Source organism: Cydia amplana, chromosome 16 (assembly GCF_948474715.1).
Source record: "Cydia amplana chromosome 16, ilCydAmpl1.1, whole genome shotgun sequence".
Classification (NCBI taxonomy): Eukaryota; Metazoa; Arthropoda; class Insecta; order Lepidoptera; family Tortricidae; genus Cydia; species Cydia amplana.
In genome coordinates this window covers 3,614,237-3,632,430 of record NC_086084.1, presented here as the reverse complement: position 1 = coordinate 3,632,430, position 18,194 = coordinate 3,614,237, and the positions used below count along the sequence as shown (strand labels likewise).

The 18,194-nt window shown below is 36.3% G+C and overlaps 1 protein-coding gene across 1 annotated transcript in view; it reads left to right on the top strand.

Annotated features, from left to right (window-relative positions):
* The window catches only part of LOC134655400 (putative phosphatidate phosphatase), a 95,342-nt gene extending 77,432 nt beyond the window's left edge, over positions 1 to 17,910 (top strand). Inside the window, exons 4-6 of the mRNA XM_063510861.1 lie at positions 15,706 to 15,870; positions 15,990 to 16,166; positions 17,687 to 17,910. Coding sequence (XP_063366931.1) covers positions 15,706 to 15,870; positions 15,990 to 16,166; positions 17,687 to 17,803 — 459 coding nt within the window. The 3' untranslated portion in view covers positions 17,804 to 17,910. The remainder of the gene's footprint in view (positions 1 to 15,705; positions 15,871 to 15,989; positions 16,167 to 17,686) is intronic.
* Positions 17,911 to 18,194: the final 284 nt, after the last annotated feature.

Genomic DNA, 18,194 nt, shown 5'->3' with positions numbered 1-18,194 from the left:
GCCGATATTACGGTTCGACGCTTTTAATCGTCTCCTAAATTATTCTCAATTGTTGTTTACGTCAGCCGGGCTGAATTGGCCCTTCAGCAGGATTGCAGGAGCGCGAAACCATTTTCCTCAGGTAGGACCAGGACCTCGGTTGCCACACGTTTTACCTTTGCAACTGCACGATTGGCGCAATTTCTATATCAATGCCATTGATTCTCAACTGGAATATTTAAGGGCCTACTGCAGCCGCGTCTGGCGCTTCGTAAACCACGCCCGCTAGTTCTTCCCTCCCCGCTAACACGCACACATGGAAACGCTTCGCGCCGCACGTGAAGTTTGTGTGACCTTTTAGCACCATCTAACGTTACAGAAGTTAACTACCATTATACGCGGTCGCTGCGGTTGGCCAGAAACTTAAATTCGGAAAAAATTGAAACAGATGGCGTTGTTACTTGTTCATAATAGCAAACAATAAAATAATTAATTAATAAACCTGAATATTTATTGTTGTTTTGGAAGATGTTAACAGCATAGAAGCAGCAGCGTATATAGCATATAAGTTAAGAGTATTGATAATAAGAAAATAGCACAAGAACAGAAAAGAGATTATTTTTGATGAAAATATGATGAAAACAGATTTACTTGATTACGCTCACCTGACTTTGCGGTCACTAAATGCAAATTTCAACCTTATTGTTATGGGGTTACAATACCCCTGGGGTTGCAGGCGTCCATAGTCGTTATTATTATAAATGCTTTGGTTGAAATGCTTTTTAACCCTCGAATTTTTCATAGGTACAGTCACCTGCAATAATATGTTACTCTTCGACGGCCGCAAAAATATGTGACACGCTCTTATGGCTCTACAAATAAGATCTAACATGATCTACCGCAAAACGGCCTTCGGTGTGTAACATATTATTGCAGCTGACTGTACTCGTATTCATTGTTGTATAGGTAGGTATTAATATCTTTTATCCGATCGATTTGCATTTATTTGAAATAAATCACAGTGTTTAGTAATTATATGTTTTATTGAATAAGAGATTATTTAGGTATGTAAGGAATACAGGGTGCCTTTTTGAAACACTCATTTTTAGGGTTCCGTAGCCAAATGGCAAAAAACGGAACCCTTATAGATTCGTCATGTCTGTCTGTCTGTCTGTCCGTCTGTCCGTCCGTATGTCACAGCCACTTTTTCCGAAACTATAAGAACTATACTGTTGAAACTTGGTAAGTAGATGTATTCTGTGAACCGCATTAAGATGTTCACACAAAAATAGAAAAAAAAAATTTTTTTGGGGGTTCCCCATACTTAGAACTGAAACTCAAAAAATTTTTTTTTCATCAAACCCATACGTGTGGGGTATCTATGGATAGGTCTTCAAAAATGATATTGAGGTTTCTAACATCATTTTTTTCTAAACTGAATATTTTGCGCGAGAGACACTTCCAAAGTGGTAAAATGTGTGTCCCCCCCCCCCTGTAACTTCTAAAATAAGAGAATGATAAAACTAAAAAAAAATATATGATGTACATTACCATGCAAACTTCCACCGAAAATTGGTTTGAACAAGATCTAGTAAGTAGTTTTTTTTAATACGTCATAAATCCCCTAAATACGGAACCCTTCATGGGCGAGTCCGACTCGCACTTGGCCGCTTTTTCTGGATAATTTTGAAATTCAATTGTCAGGGGTGCCTACATTATTTTTTAATACATTTTACAACTACAACAAACAAAAGTTCAAATTCGCCGTATTTTTATTACCCGGGTCGATCGCAACAAAATAGAAAATCATGTTTTTCAAATCTAAGCGTTATTGTAATTTATCTCAAATAACCAAAAAGTCAATCTGACTAGAACTTAAAAACGAACTGAATTATTTTAATATGTCGATTTTTCTTGGTGACCCAGGAGATTTTTTTTTGTATCCCATACAAAAAGAGCGTATCCCAATCGCGTATCGGTTTTGGTTTTTACTTATAAGTGTGAAAAATATATTCTACCATATAGGAAGGATGTGTGTTTTTTCATGTTTTATGTGTCTTTTTGTACAATAAAGTGTTTTACTGCTACTAATATATCATATTAACGATTAACTAAAAAGGTATTATAAAGGTACATAGTTTTTTGAAAAATGTTCGTAGGTAGTACACAAAATTTACATTTTCTTTTAAATGTGATTTGGGTCATCGTTCTCCCTGGTGACTTTTCTGGTGACCCAAGAGACATCAATTTTATTATGACTCAGGAGACTTTTTTCTATGCACTTTGATTTTTTTGATGCGCTAATTTTGTAATCTAAAATAACTTTAAACTGCTGATATACTTATATCACTTTGCTGATGAGTGGAAGTGGAATTGAAACTTAATTTATTGTTCTCTCCCTTGACATTTTGGCATACATTTGACATGCTGCAGTGCACTCCTAACGTTAATAAAGACATAATTTTTAGAAAAAGCTTTAGGAAAACTCACTCTTGAGCTTAAAACGATTAATCCTTATCATATTATGTTAGATTTTTAGTACAGACCCCAAATCAGTGAAAATGTCTCTTAGCCAACTAAATTTGTCTCTGGGAAAATTACGATATCCCTAAAAATTGTACGTAGATTTCGCATTTTTCTGAAGGAACGGAATTCATAAATTGGGTTATTATTATTTTTTCAGATTACATATTTGATTGCATTGACATATCACCAAGATAGATAGAACATTTAAGTTACCAGAAGAAAAGCATTTGTGTTCTTTTATACAGTGTGGAAAAAGTAGGTTCGATTCCCGGGCGCGACTAAGCGAATTTAAAAAAAACAACGTGTTGCATTCCGGGAGTTCCGACAGAAGTGAAAACTCAATGACTAGTCCAAAATGTCTGCAGCACTATGTATAATTGACCCATCCTCCTTTCTATTGAAAACTTTTGGTTCCGAAATTGCTGGTCAGTGAGCTTGTTTAAAATTCGAAATTCAAATTTATAGCGTTAATTGTTTAAAATTCGAATAGAAATTGTAAAGTTACCTTGCAGACCTCGCATCTAAATATATTTGGTCATGATATTTTGAGTTTTATTCACCAGTACTAGAGTTCACTTTTATTAGCGATTTCATCAAGATGTAGCTTTAATGAATTATATTTGAGTGATATAAAGTTATAATACTGTGAGATCCTCGTATTTCAGCCCGTACAAGATTATAACCTTTTTCATGTAATGTCATTGAGTTTTTCTTTATTGATTTAAATGCCATCTAAATGATTGGCCATCTAAACCTTACGGTCACATGATCGCCTTACGCTGTCTCGAGTTTATCATTTTTTCCCCACCTCAAAAAGTGCCTAGCGCCGCTAAAGAAGTTTTCACTTCAAAAATCTTTGAATGCAGTTGTTTCTTTAAAAAACAATAATGTTTCATTTAAGTAAAATTAGCAAACTTAAGGTTTTAAGGCACTTTCCCTCCAGGGCCCATAATTTTTTTCCACCCGGTAGTAGACAACTATTTTTTTCGACTAAATGAAGTTTTATTAGATAAATCGTTGATCACCTGGTTCGTTTCACACATCACATCAAATCGTTTGTCATCACAATTAAAATTTGTCAAAAGTAATGAAATTTATGCCAAAAAAACAAAAATAAAACATATAAATTCAACACATTTTTTTAATAAAAATCTTTCTCGATGATATAAAAAAGAACATCGACAAATTATGTTCAAAGAATTAATATCAAAACAGATGTCATAATTAGGATTGGCTACTTTAAGAAAGGGACAGAGAGATTTAATCCTCTCGCTCTGCACGTTTTTCTCATTCCTCCTTGTCAAGCCAAAATAAACTATATAGTGATAGTAACACAGTACATTGTAATATTCACTTTTTCCACGGTATCATGTCATTGTAAATTACTTATGTGAAATTGTAGTGGCGTGCGACTTTCAAACCGGAGGTCACGGGTTCGAACCCCGGCCCGTGCAAGTGAGTTTTTGTAAGTAGGGACCTTTTTTTAGTGGTACTTAAATATAATAACTTTTCGTATTATTGAAATAAAATATTTTATTCAAACAAACTTAATAATATAATAATTAAAACGAATAATATCAATTAGTTTTTAATATTTATTCAATAATTTTAAATTATTTGAGCATGAAACATACTACATTTATTTTTATCATTACAATAGAAAAAAAGAAAAAAATATATTCTTATAGATATTTTATTTTCAAACAAAAATAAAGCAAAAAGTTACGGTTAGATTCTGATGGCTAAATACCAAACAGCTACCGATACATTTCAATATCTGTCGAAATTTCCTAACCCGTTGTAACTGACAAAGAGTATAGATTTCGACGTAGCATGACGTAGCTAAGCAAACACGCACACATGCGTAACGTATAGGCCTGTAAGAAGGCACCATCATAGGTTTACCTCCGATTCCGTTACTACTCAATGGAGTTACGACTCAACGTTTATTGGATATTAAAATTTTACGTAATTCGGAGCGCTGCGCGAAGTGACATAGGTCTTACCTCTTTGAGGCACGACGGCCATCTAACATTACTGGCATAAAGGATGCATTTATGACTTTGACGCATGACAGAAAGAGAAACCGAACTGCGTAAAATGGGCGTTTGCTGTTGAATTCATAAAATCAAAAATCGATAATAAATCCATCGGTAAAGGATAATAAGTTAATATTTAGTTCTTTGAAAGTTAAGACGAGATGAAAACCTTTGCTGTAAGGTGGATTGTGCTGGATATGGATGTGTTTTCTAGTTGCACGAAGCTAAAACCGAAAAATGAACACGTAAGTTTGGATTTATTTTCTATCGAGAAAATTCTAAGCATTCGTGTTTCGACTACTACGAAATGTCTTATCATATAGTCAAGAAACATATATCCGAAAATCACTACTGTTTGTTTCCGGGGCTAGCCACTGCCACCTTTCTAAGATCCTGTTATTTTTCGATGCACGGCCTTAAGATACTAAAATTTCGAATCGTTCGCGCGCCTGATAACGGCCCTTCGGCAGGTTTGTAAGAAGTGTTAGTCATTTAAGTAGTTGATCATTCAAATTCTAGTTACTGCCTGCATTCATTGCAACCCCGCATTTTCAATTGCATTGTCGCGGCGCACTTGTGCTAAGCCTACTGCCGCTAACTGATTTATAGTAAGTAATAAAGTTTTCGATGCAAGTGCGTAATTAAACACGGTTCTAAAATAAATGTCCATGAATAATAAAGTGCAGTTGTTGTAACACGGAAGCTTTTGCCCGCGGACAACTGTAGAACATCGTTTCACTAGCTGTATTTTCTTTACCAAGATATTTACAAAGTGAGCCATAAACATTAACCGAATATAAACAGATTGTTTTAATTACCCGAGATAGTAAGTACTTCAAGGTCTAAGGAGAAGAGATTTAATTTACTATGACGTTTTTGTAAACCAAAGATTGAATCAAGTTTTATTTGATTGCTCGCATAATTTTCCTATAAGCCTACTACATGCTTTTTAGGGCTTGCAATTCGAATATTCGAATATTCGAATTTGTCGAATATTCGACCTGTTTTGATATTCGAATATTCGGCCGCTCAGGTTTCGAATATTCGAATATTTTTTATTACTATAAAAAAATCTATGTCATCCGCTGTAGTTACAGTTTCTGTGTGTTTTACGGGTATTTACAGTGAATGAGGAACAGTAGGTACCCAAATACAAAGGAAATAATATTTTTAGTGTATTCCTCTCGATAGACTTCGTGAATACAGTGAAACCTAACTCAATTTAAAAGAAAATGAAATCAAAAAGTATGTTATTTTTACGGTGCGTAAGTTTTAAGTTAAAGGGTCATTCTGTTTATTCAGTACAAGCGTACGTTAAGCGAATTTTTGAAGTCTAAACCTTCCCACTTATCGCAATTCTCAAATTTAATCATACCAAACCTGCCCAACTTGGTAATCTAACCATGTACCTTTAGCTGACGAATAATCCACCCAGTCCTCAACTAACTTTTTCCCTTAAATAATCCAATATTATATAATTAGCCGGCCATTAGGAATAATAACTTGCCAAAACAAATAAAGTCAATAAAGATTCAAAATACAATGAAATTAAAGGCCTTTTAAAGGCCTCTGAGTGATTACAAGTTAATTTAAATCGGAAAATAATTACCTACTAAAAAAAATATCTTGTGTTTGGATGGTTAAAGTTATATTATTTCACGCAACGACGCATTTATAATAAGTTTTATCTAGAAATATTAAATAGGTACGTCTAATTTTGGCGTTTTACTTGTTTTTATAAATGTGGGCATCTTATAAATAGTAGGATGATAAAATACAGTGTGTAAATCCAATACGGGCGAATATTTAAACGGTGGTTAGCATAGGACCTAAAAAGTATATTGAGATACATTTTACTTAGAAATGCAATGAAAATTTTAACCATACAAAATAATTCGGCCCGCAATGTAATACACCACACGTTACGGGATACGAGCTTTTTAAAGTAACTGTCAACGTTTGTTAGCAGTTACAATAAAAAGCTCGTATCTCGTAATGTCATGTCATCTTCTGATTCTTAATGTTTGCAGTACATTGCTGCTTGGTACATGTGAAAAAAATTCATTACGGAGTCATATTAAGTGTAACTTTAAAAAACTTCTTAATTAATGATTAGACGGGTAAATTCTTATATCTGGTTTAATTTATTGCCCGTATTGGACTTACACACTGTATAGTCAATTAAGTGGATTTCTGCCAAATATCCTTAGTTTTAGCAATATGTGAAAAAAGCTTTTGAATAAAACGATAATAAACCGATTTCTCGTTCCTTTTCTTATTTTTTATAATATTCGAATAATTATTCGAATATTCGAATACGTCGTCAGAGAAAGTCGAATATTCGAATATCTGAAAGTTTCGAATATTTGCAAGCCCTAATGCTTTTACAGTTTAAAATCTGCAAGACTCCGCTTTACGTCGTCCGACAAAATCGAAACTCATCCACGGATTTGCCCTTTCCCGGCCTCTGCAATAATGTGCTATTATTTGCGCGGCAACTATGATACGGTGCAGAGCCTTAAATAAATAAATTTCAAATGAACATAACTTCGTTATTAACTACTTTTGTATTTCATTGTCAGAGTCACGTTGCATGATGTATAATTAAATGACAAACATCTTCTTTCCACTGTATTTCATAAAGACATAAGCGACACAAACTATAATAACCACAGGACCTTTATAAAGTCAGAATGGCCGAGTATGGCAAATTATACGCAATAGTAGTAATAAGCGCATTAAGTTGCAAAAGAGGCTATACATGTAACAAAGCGGGAAATGTGAGACTATGCTTGAATGACAAGTAAACATAGTATTATTTAATGTAATTGTTTCAATGCAAACGCACGTTCCATGGAATCTAATGACACGAGCTAATAAGTAAATAACTTAGCACCTTGTTTAGACTATAATAAACACTCGCATGCCATGTTTGTTTTATATTAGCGATAGATTATTAAATTACCACTGTGTTGTGGGCGTTGTGGCGGATTTCCGTCAATACAATTTCTTCGTCGCGTTATATTTTTCAAGCTGTTAGCTTAATTTTTAGCTACAAAACTAACCTCTACTGCTTCTTATTACTGGTATAATGTTACTTTTGCAAAGTTACCAATAACTACATAGGTACTCGTTTTATGTTGCGATCTACTGATCTACTTGTAATAGAACTTTATTATATTTAATTATTTTAATGTTGATACGTACAGTAAATACCACGTCAAACATGTATGAAACTTTGTTACTTATACGTTTCTTCTATTTATTTAATGACAGCTAATATGTAATAATAACCTAAGTAGATAAAGATAACAAAAATTTTGTAAAAAGTGGGATATGGGTCGGAGTCTAAGCAGCATTTTTGAGAAAGTTTACGTAATACGGCTTCGATAGAAATTTATGACTTGACTTTTACATGTAAGTAGCGTTATATCTAACACGTAGTTTGATAATAAGCTTGAAAATAAACATTGCTTTAGCATGTTTGTTAGGCCATTTGTCACCCTTCCCTAAACCAACACGCCTGAGGGTCTGTAAACATGTTTTAAAGTAACGCAAACTGGCAATTGCATGAACCTGGACCCTAGAACATTGTACAGGGCCATAACGGTCTTCACACTTCTACAGAGATACGTTCGGTGTTTTCCGTATTTGTATTAAAAGTAAGCATAATATTTTAAGCAAAATTTTGACTGATTGAGATCTCTTGGTTTATATCCTAGACTAAAAATTGCCAAATTTTATTATTCCATCTATGTGTAATTCCTTGTTATTATTATTCGTAATAAGGTACGGCTTTCAGTAAGAATATGGCCGCAATGATTTAACTATACAAAAGCAATGCACGTCATCGTCAGATGTGACACTACGACCTCATAGCAACCAAAATACCAGTTAAAACACAATGTAAGTCCCTATGACATCACATCACACGAGTCGTGTTTTCACTCGGAACACGTAACCAAGCCGTGTTTTGTTTCCAGCAAGCAAGTATACATATTTTGAAATGCAGGACTCAAATATCACGCACACCGCACACCACAGTTTCCAGTTTCCACAGAACGGTCGTAAGACTTTAACATTTTACCAATACATTCGCTTTATTGGTTCTGGGACACTGCATTGTACGAATGTAGGTTGCATGGATACATAACTCTTACCTATGCAGAGTTGCTATAAAAACTCTCACGTTGCCATACAAACCTTAAATACTTATAGGTTTCTGATTTCTGAAAAACAGCATCTGCCTACTTGCACTCCCTAGATAGACTAATCTACCTACTTGTACTCAAATTTCACAAAGACAGTGCATTTTCGCATACAGTCGACATTGATTCTGAATTCTGAGTATTCTTGGGCTTTTACCTTATTATCGTATGATAATGGTATTTAAAGAATTAGCATATACATACACACCTGTATAACATCAGGTTCAAAAGTCATTGTCTTTGAGATAAATACGTTAAAATTCGGCATTGTTATGTTAAAACCCGTTAGATGACTTGTCCTACCTAAAATGTTAATGAATTATTTACTTAAACGTGAGTACATTATAAAAAATGAACATTTAACTGCAATAACTACGCAAAGCGTCGTAGAGCTAACTCTTTTATTCTCCAACGCATGGAATGTATCCATTAGGAGTGTTATCTATGCGCATATATCGTCACAATCACCAAAGTGGCTGGCTACGCTATCATTACCAACTTCACATGTCTTCTTCGAGGAATAAACAAAGTTCCATCCTACATTTTTAAATACCTAACTCAATTTCCATTCAAACTTCGTTCCTCCATATTCGTTACCGAAATTCTGATGAGTGATTTGTTTCAATCAGTGGGTGGTTTATTAATTGCGTGTCATTCACACGTCCTGTGACCGCTTTATTACTAAGGTTCCATAGTGGTTGTGATCATCAATGGAACCATATTGCATTTTATTCGAAGGCATTGTTCGCTTGTGCGTCAGAGATTCTTTAAAGGCTAGTGGTTAATGCCTTTTGTTTATATTATATTCGGTTAGATAGTACGCTGTTATCTTATCTTCTTTTTTCTACGTTATGTAAGTACCTGGTGATCTCTATGAATCCTTGCTTGCTTCTTCAGGCGTATCTGTGTAGTGTTAATCGCTTTGCAGTGACTACCTCTGCACCCCCAATGCAGAACTTTATGTTATCAATGATAAGTTTTTAATAAGTTCCTAACTCGTCTAGTAAAAAGTCATCTTTGACTTCCGTAAGCTCTTTGCTGCTTAGCGAGCAATGTGTTTGGTAACTTAATGCCTGTTTCAAAACAATTGGTTATAAATTAACCACCACCATTCAACTTTCAATCCATTACCGCGGCACTCCTGGAATATAGTGACATAACTTTGTAAGTGTCGGACTGACATATAGCTATTTACTTTTAACGACTGAAAGTTACGACTACACGAACTCTTTAACTAGTGTTCCTTATACTACGTTTCCTGAAATAACCAGTTTTCTTCTGTGGTCAATTTACTCTAGAAGTCAATCGTCCAATTGAAATCTTATGGGCGTTTAGAATTCAAATCATGGTTAATATACGTGTTTACATGGAGTGCCAAGGTGGCAAAATGCAATGCTAATAAGGGTATTTAAATACAATTACCTTTATTTAGTAGACAACACCATTCTGATTGAAAATTGTTGCAGATATGCGGTGTACCGTTTTAGTTTTCCAAGTTTAATTAAATCGAGGGTCGGCATTGTCACATCAATTTATATATTGTATATGGAGCGATATATCTCGATTTGATACTTTCCAAACTCATTCCGACAAATAATGATGTTTTCTCTCACCAGTCCACCTATTTTACGAGTACTTTATGGTCCAAGGGCTCTTACCGAAAGCATCAAACGCTGTTTGAATGGTGTCCACTATAAATTAGATAGTAAACTACATGGTTAATACCGCCGTGACCGTCGCCATAAAATTTGCATTTACGAGTGTTCGTTACATTATCTCGGTATGATTCTGTAATTGGATTTATCTAAGATCTAGAACCTGTTCCCCGTCTATTACGTGTCGGGAACGTGTTCCAGCTATCTCGTGAGAGACTGACATCTCCTCTTATAGGTACACATTTACGTTGCAAACTTGCTTGAACGCTCTGAGGTGTATTAAAAGTGCCACAATATTTTCTCAGTTCGTTGCGCTTGTCGGTAAATACGACGTCAGTTTTTATATCTTTTGACGTTTTTATTTGCTTATGGAGCTGTAATTACCGTTCGGGTTTCTTGTTTCATAATCTTGATCTTTACCTATTTATGGAAATGACAGCTTAAAGATTTTATATTTGAAGCCTACTATCAACGACTTTTAATTCACTTGAAATTGTAATTACCATCATCCGCTTAAATGATGTCCTTAGAAATTGTGTTTATCACTTTAAGTGGTAGTATATTAGTACCACTATATTAATGTTGGGAACGTTTAGTTTGGAATTTCGGAATGTGATTATGTAAGCTTTTATGCACCTAATGTTTATAGATTTACACAGTTTTACGACGTACAATTAAACTTATTGTACACGTTTAATTAACATGAAACCGTTAATGTTATTTTATCTTTGTTACTTATAAGTTCTTATAGAATCGCATGCCGTTAAAATAATGTTGTCCAACACTATCTTTCACAAAATTAATAAACTGGAAAGCGCAAATCGCGATGCTCTTTCACCTCCGCAGTCGCATTGTCTTCCCAATCTTCACCATCTACTCTAAAATCAACCCTTTCTTTACGTATTTTAGAGTTGATAGTTCTTCAATGTCGTATTGTTATATCTAATGCGGTTTACCACGGTCCAGCACGAGCTTAATAAAACCGATCGGATCGCAATCTTCTTGTACCTATCTCATATCTGGGATTCTTGCTAGCCCTCGGAGAATCAATTTAACAGGGTCACGCTGATAGCTACGGCTATGGAATCTGATACGAAATCTCCTGGAAGATCTTTGGATTTTAATACCTTAAGTGGTGTTGAGGCGGCTTCAGTGATAGTTGATTTTTATTTCTGTATTGTAATATACGGGTGTTTTTAGAGTTTTGTTTCATTATTATCTAATGAAAATCAATGCATCTTATTACTGAGCGTCTATGTTTTGAAATGTAATGGTAGGCAGTAAAGTTTACACAATAACAATATGCTTTAGTTTTATTAACTTTTAAACCGGTAAAATATGAGTTTTCAACTTTCAAGTCGATAAAATTAAGAGAGCTATGTAGTTCCCGTACCTACCTAGGTTTACATGCCGGAAAATAGCATAATAAGGGCCTTATTTAGATTACTCGTAAGTACCTACAAGTACAAGTTTAATATAGTTTAGTTTTAGTTTCGACAATGTCAGAGAAGAATATTAGAGACAAACAAAGAAGAAGGCATATGGTACAGCATATCTATATAATTCTACATTAAAGAAGACAAATAAGAGACAAAGGTACCTAGCAATTATATCGAAAGACACTAACACTCCCATGGCCAGGCTTTCAATGTGAGGATTTGCTTCTCAAGTATTTTATGGGCAAGTTTGAAATGCATCGACACATCCAATGCCACTATGATTATTTAACAAGCCCATGTCATTAGATGCAGAGCGCGTCTGTGACCAATGGCCAATAAACTCCCGCGCAGCGTTTTGAATTTAAAACCAGACCCACGACCCACCGAATTATACTCCTAACACGAAGTGCCTCAAGTCCATTCGCTCCACGCTAATATATTCCTTCATTCCAGTGGCGTAGAAAACATTAAATGGATTTGAGTTCTTTTGACTATCAGGCACAGAATGTGCCCTATATTGTTTAAAAGGACTGTCTCCGATGGAAATTAATGGTAGTTACAACCTTCTTCAAAGAAGTTCATTTACTCTTTGTGGACGCATCATGACTTGAAATTTGAGTGGCGCTTGAATGTTCTTTATTCGGCGCTACTTTTGAGTTTCACTGTAAACAAAAAAATCTATAAAAACATGCATGCCGCTACCGTTTACGACCGAAACGTGATTATATACCGTTAAAGACCGTTCTCGCTAAATAATCTGCATTTTATTTTGCGTTTATGTCTCACACCTCACCTCACGCGCAAACATTAATTTAATGCTCCATAACCTTTTATTACTTGAACACTGTAATATTGCATTTTACGCACATTCAACCATGCTTCAGGTATGATTAAGGTTAACAGCTCAGATAGACCTTAAATCGATGCATTTATATTTATTTTTGCTCGGATCGATCCTACTGGCTGCTATTCCAGAAGCTTACTGAGCTTAGGCGGGTTGGTCGCTCGGAGGAACCAATTTAAAAACTCTCTTCTATTACGCATAAGTAGTTACTACTTGTGAAACGGCCTACGGATTACTTAATTGCTAAACGGCCTTCGGATTAATCGCGATTGACAGTCTCACGTGATTGACAGCCGCCTTTGTCCATTTACAACCCCAATTATCAATATCAATCGCTGTTACGTGGTGCTAAAGGCGCCCATAATTATAATATATTGACATGCGCCAAAGAACGGTCCGATTGATGTATTCGCTTTGTCATTGTCAATCGATTATTATTGTTTCATTTTAGTTTTTTGTAGATTGAAATCGCATTAATCGCACCTACTTTAATCAGGATTGTCCTTAAACTCATTGACAGTTACAATTGATCGTTTTAGGTATCTTGGGAGTCATGTTAAGCTGGTAATTGACTAGCATTTGACTCGCTTTGGCTGAAAGAATACACGGCACTGACACAAAATAACTTAGTAGCCGCTGGCTGAAGTTCTACCAACAGAAACAATCTTAACTAACCATGAGTAGACCTCATGTCTTCGCAATAAGGTTTACGATTGATCAGTCAACAGTGTAGACGGTATTTCAATCGATAAGTGAGCGATAATGTAGTAATCGGTGTACGGAGAGCGAAAGTTAAATATGGCTTTGCGTAAACTATCGATAATGAGTGGCATTAGGTTTTCCACAGTATCGAAAGATTGCGATTGATGATTGGAGTCGATTTACGTGATATGTGAGTCGATGGAGAATTATGTCGTTAGTGGTGGCCTCGTGGTGGCTTAATAGGAAGTCGGTGATTTTGTATTAGATAAATGTAGTTGAGACTTGATTCTGACTTGAACTACGATACTAAAGTGTTGCGATTTCGTGATGTTTTCGTAGTTCACGAATAGGTTTGTGGTATTAGAGTGAATGTATATTTAGGAAAATGTTATGTTATAATTCAAAAGATTAAGATATAAATATTTGCCGATTTTACAAAAAAATAAACAAACCAGAAATTGAAAGAAATGTGGCAGTTGGCACAGAACAGCAATAAATATTGAAGCTATTTCCGAAACATTCCTATTTTATGTTTTAGCACACTGTTTTCATCAATACCGAACTTCATCTAAAATGCAAAATATTGCATCTACTTGCTCCCGCCGTTCGGCGCCGCCTCTCCTTTCCATAATCACTAAATTACCTCTGCTTTAACATGCAAAACTGGAAAAATAAATATCTCCCGTTTACTGCCAACGAGTCCATATAACCACCAATTTGGTACGCGATTAACGATTAACACAAAAAAATTCAAAAACTGGTCTCGAAACTGAACCACTTGATTGGATGATTGACGTGCCCTTTTATAGTGTAGAAATTAATTCAGGACATGCCGATAATAGTATGTTATTGATACTGTAAACAAAATTATGGTCTGGTATAAGACTTTTGCAATTTTATTTGTAGGTATCTGTGGGAATAATGTCCTAGGGCGTGATTAAAATTGTCTTTATTTATGTTATAAAATTATAACAGGAAAGGGATGCTTTGTTGATGAAATTTGTAATCTATTATCGATATATTGCATTCAAGTTTATGGGGCGAACCATGACTGCTTGAAAGATTATTTTAGTCACTTGGGTAAACAAGATTAATAATGAAATAACGAATTAAACCGTTCGAGGTAATTATGAATCCTAACGTAAAGACAGCTGATATAAAAGACAACTAAATAACGTTAGAGCAATCGATATCTCGAAGCACTAACACTTAAACCGTTTTATCGCCTTAGATATCCCACTTCCCATCAGCATACTTCAATGTCTATAAACTTATCTGGATAACTTAAGCTGACTTAAGATACGTGTCAAGTTTCTCTACCGTAAAGCTCAGAATCTCAGATTTACTACGTCTATCTAAAAGCATTGTAGTGTTATTTCCACTCGGCTCGCTAAAACCCGGCTTCGTGTCTCCTCGAGTCGGTTTCCACGCAGATTTGCAACAGCTTTAAGTCATAAACATAAACATTAAGAGTGGCATATTAGCGTGAAAAAATACGCTTGCCTTTACGTCGAGACAATTCCATTTAACATTTTGTGCTTTCAGGCAAAATATACCACTGCACCCGTTGCCAGAAAGGCGCTACCGACGTTAAAAATACAATTGGATATCGTCCTTATGCTACTGAAACAGGGATGCTTTTTCCCTAACTATATATTTTTACCAGTTTTTATGAACGGTAAAGTTATTTTTGCCTTATTGCGTTGGGAAAGGCAAATGTCAAACCGGCATTTAAGCCTCAGGGAGCGATGCCATCGCTCGAGTAGGATTGTTTCTGAGTGCAAAAATATTAATTGGCTGACAATTTACGAGTGTCTTGTAATGGATCAGTTCTGAGAATTGATTTTCACTTGAGTGTTTTACTTACTCTCTCGTGTTTTATTTAAGACACTGAGATGTGATACACAGACAGTGACATACAGATACACAGAGTACCTACAAATGGAGTTCAAATGAGAATAAATACATATGATCAAATAGAGACATTTGTACTTAAAGTTGTATAGAATTAACATAACACAAGTCTGTCATATATAACGCTGTCACGTCGTCGCCCAAACCTAATGTTTAGTTTATTTACTTTGTATGTGTACCTATTGTTATTCTTTGTCAACTGATATTTTATTTTATTTTGTAGTTTCATAATGCCTTTGTTTTATGCTGTAATGCTGTGTTACTTATTTGATTAATAAATATAATAAAATATAAACAGCAATTTCAGGTCTACCCGATTATTAATTGCTTCGACCCGTTCCCATATCGTAATCATTTGAACATTGTTATTTTTTTTATAGCTTTATAATCTTGTTCCAGATCTGCCGGCCGAACATAAACTGCACCGCGCCCGAGAACAAGTGGCGATACATCGTAGACTTTGAATGTCTCCGCACTGACGAGCCCAAACTGATCAAGGAGATGCGGCTCTCGTTCCCCAGTGGACATTCTTCCTTCTCCGCGTATACTATGCTGTATTTCTCAGTAAGTATGGGAAACAACGGGACCCCTCCTTTTCTACGCACTCTCTGCCTTTGATCTCTCCCGATCATTTGCAATAACATTTGACTTCGCGTTGCGCTAAAAACTTCTTATTTTTGCAGTTCTACCTCCACAAACGCTTCACCTGGCGTGGCTCCAAGCTGCTCCGTCACGCGATTCAGTTCGTGCTGATCATGCTGGCGTGGTACACCGTCATGACTCGCGTGTCCGACTACAAGCACCACTGGAGCGACGTGCTGGCCGGCTTCAGCATCGGCATGCTGGTCGCTATAATCGTGGTGAGTGGAACATGTAGTCCCAAGCTGCTCCGGCATGCGATCTAATTCGTGCTGATCATGCTGGCATGGTACACCGTCATGACACGAGTATCTGACTTCAAGCACCACTGGAGCGACGTGCTGGCCGGCTTCAGCATCGGCATGCTGGTCGCTATAATCGTGGTGAGTGGAACATGTAGTCCCAAGCTGCTCCGGCATGCGATCTAATTCGTGCTGATCATGCTGGCATGGTACACCGTCATGACACGAGTATCTGACTTCAAGCACCACTGGAGCGACGTGCTGGCCGGCTTCAGCATCGGCATGCTGGTCGCTATAATCGTGGTGAGTGGAAGATGTAGTCCCAAGTTGCTCCGGCACGCGATGTAATTCGTGCTGATCATGCTGGCATGGTACACCGTCATGACACGAGTATCTGACTTCAAGCATCACTGGAGCGACGTGCTGGCCGGTTTCAGCATCAGTATGCTGGTCGCTATAGTCTTGGTAAGTCCCGAGCTGACCATGCCGGCTTGGTACAACGTATTGGTATAGTCGTGTCCGACTATAAGCACTACTGGAGCGACGTGCTGGCTTCAGCATTGCGCTGCTTGTGGCTGTGGTTGTTGTAAGTTGAAGAAATGAAAACATACATACCTACCTACAGGATTTTCGAAAGAATTTTACCACAGACACTTCTCGTTCTTGGGCCATAAAGAGAAGGGAAAATCTTATGTCATTTTGGACAATATACCTTGTTTATTAATGAAACGTTTATTGAAACTAAACTTATGCCTGTTAAAATAAATCTACCGCTTTGTTTTAGTTACGGTAACTAGCGAATTGTCGCTGTGGAAGCGGAACCCACCAATTTAAGTAGTCTGACACGCACTTGACGGGTATTTCATTTTTATCGGCTATAATATGACCCGTCCATTCAATACACGTGAATGTGTAACACAAATTGACCTTAACATTGTGTATCGACATTGACACCATCTATAAACTGACTGACGACTAAAATCATATTACCATCTCTTTCACTCCTGCTACGACTATGCAAGTGTGAGTGAGAAGTTTTACGATCCCGGTCGTCAGTTTGGTTTGCGGATAGTATAGATAGCATAGCTTTGTGGTCCAATCAGTAAAAATGACGCCACTATTGTTACCATATTTTGGAGTCACAAAGCACACAGCCAAATTTTCATTTAGAACCTACGTTCTTAACATATAACATTTTTAACTGTCTTAACGAATAAATTTACATATTTAAGATGGTCGAAAATAAAAAACGAGTAATAATAGGTAGTCTCATTTGGAATCATTCATAAATTCAGTAAGAGTCCATATTGCGACTAACGCGGATAGACCATGCTACTTCGCTACTACTGCCGCCATCTATCGCATATTTTACAACCTAGAACAATCTTCGGTATCAGAGTAATTAATTATAAATATATATTTAAGTGCAGGTTATTAAGTGAACTACATATGTTCAAGCCATAATGTGATTGACTAACTCATTTTTTCTCCACTTCCAGTTCGCATTCGTATCGAACCTCCGCAAGACGCCACGGAACCGGCAACCCGTCAGCCACCACGACTCCGAGCTGCAGACCAACGGCAACACCCGCGCGGCCTCTGGTTGGCGCGTTTGACAATCCGACGACGAGCGACCGCAGCAGGTCATCTCCCACGAGTATTGAAGCGCAAGTGTAGCTTAATTGAACTATTGATTATAACGCCATCTGTGCTTGGTACGTGGAACTACGGCAACTATAATAATTTGTTTACAAATAGGTAAACGGCAATACCCATTCGGCTTCAAGCTAGTCCGTTTGGTCTGAGCCAAGTAATTTTACGAGTATTTAACTACAGATGATGAATATTCTTCTAAGTCAGATAGAAAAGGCCGCTGTTGATATCAACGCCATCTGTGTACGGTACTCGGAACTTTGATGCAACTTAGTCAACTGAAAGAGAACCAGAACTGTTATGAAACTTATGAATATACATAGATTACAATATTTGTTTTTAGATTCTATTGTA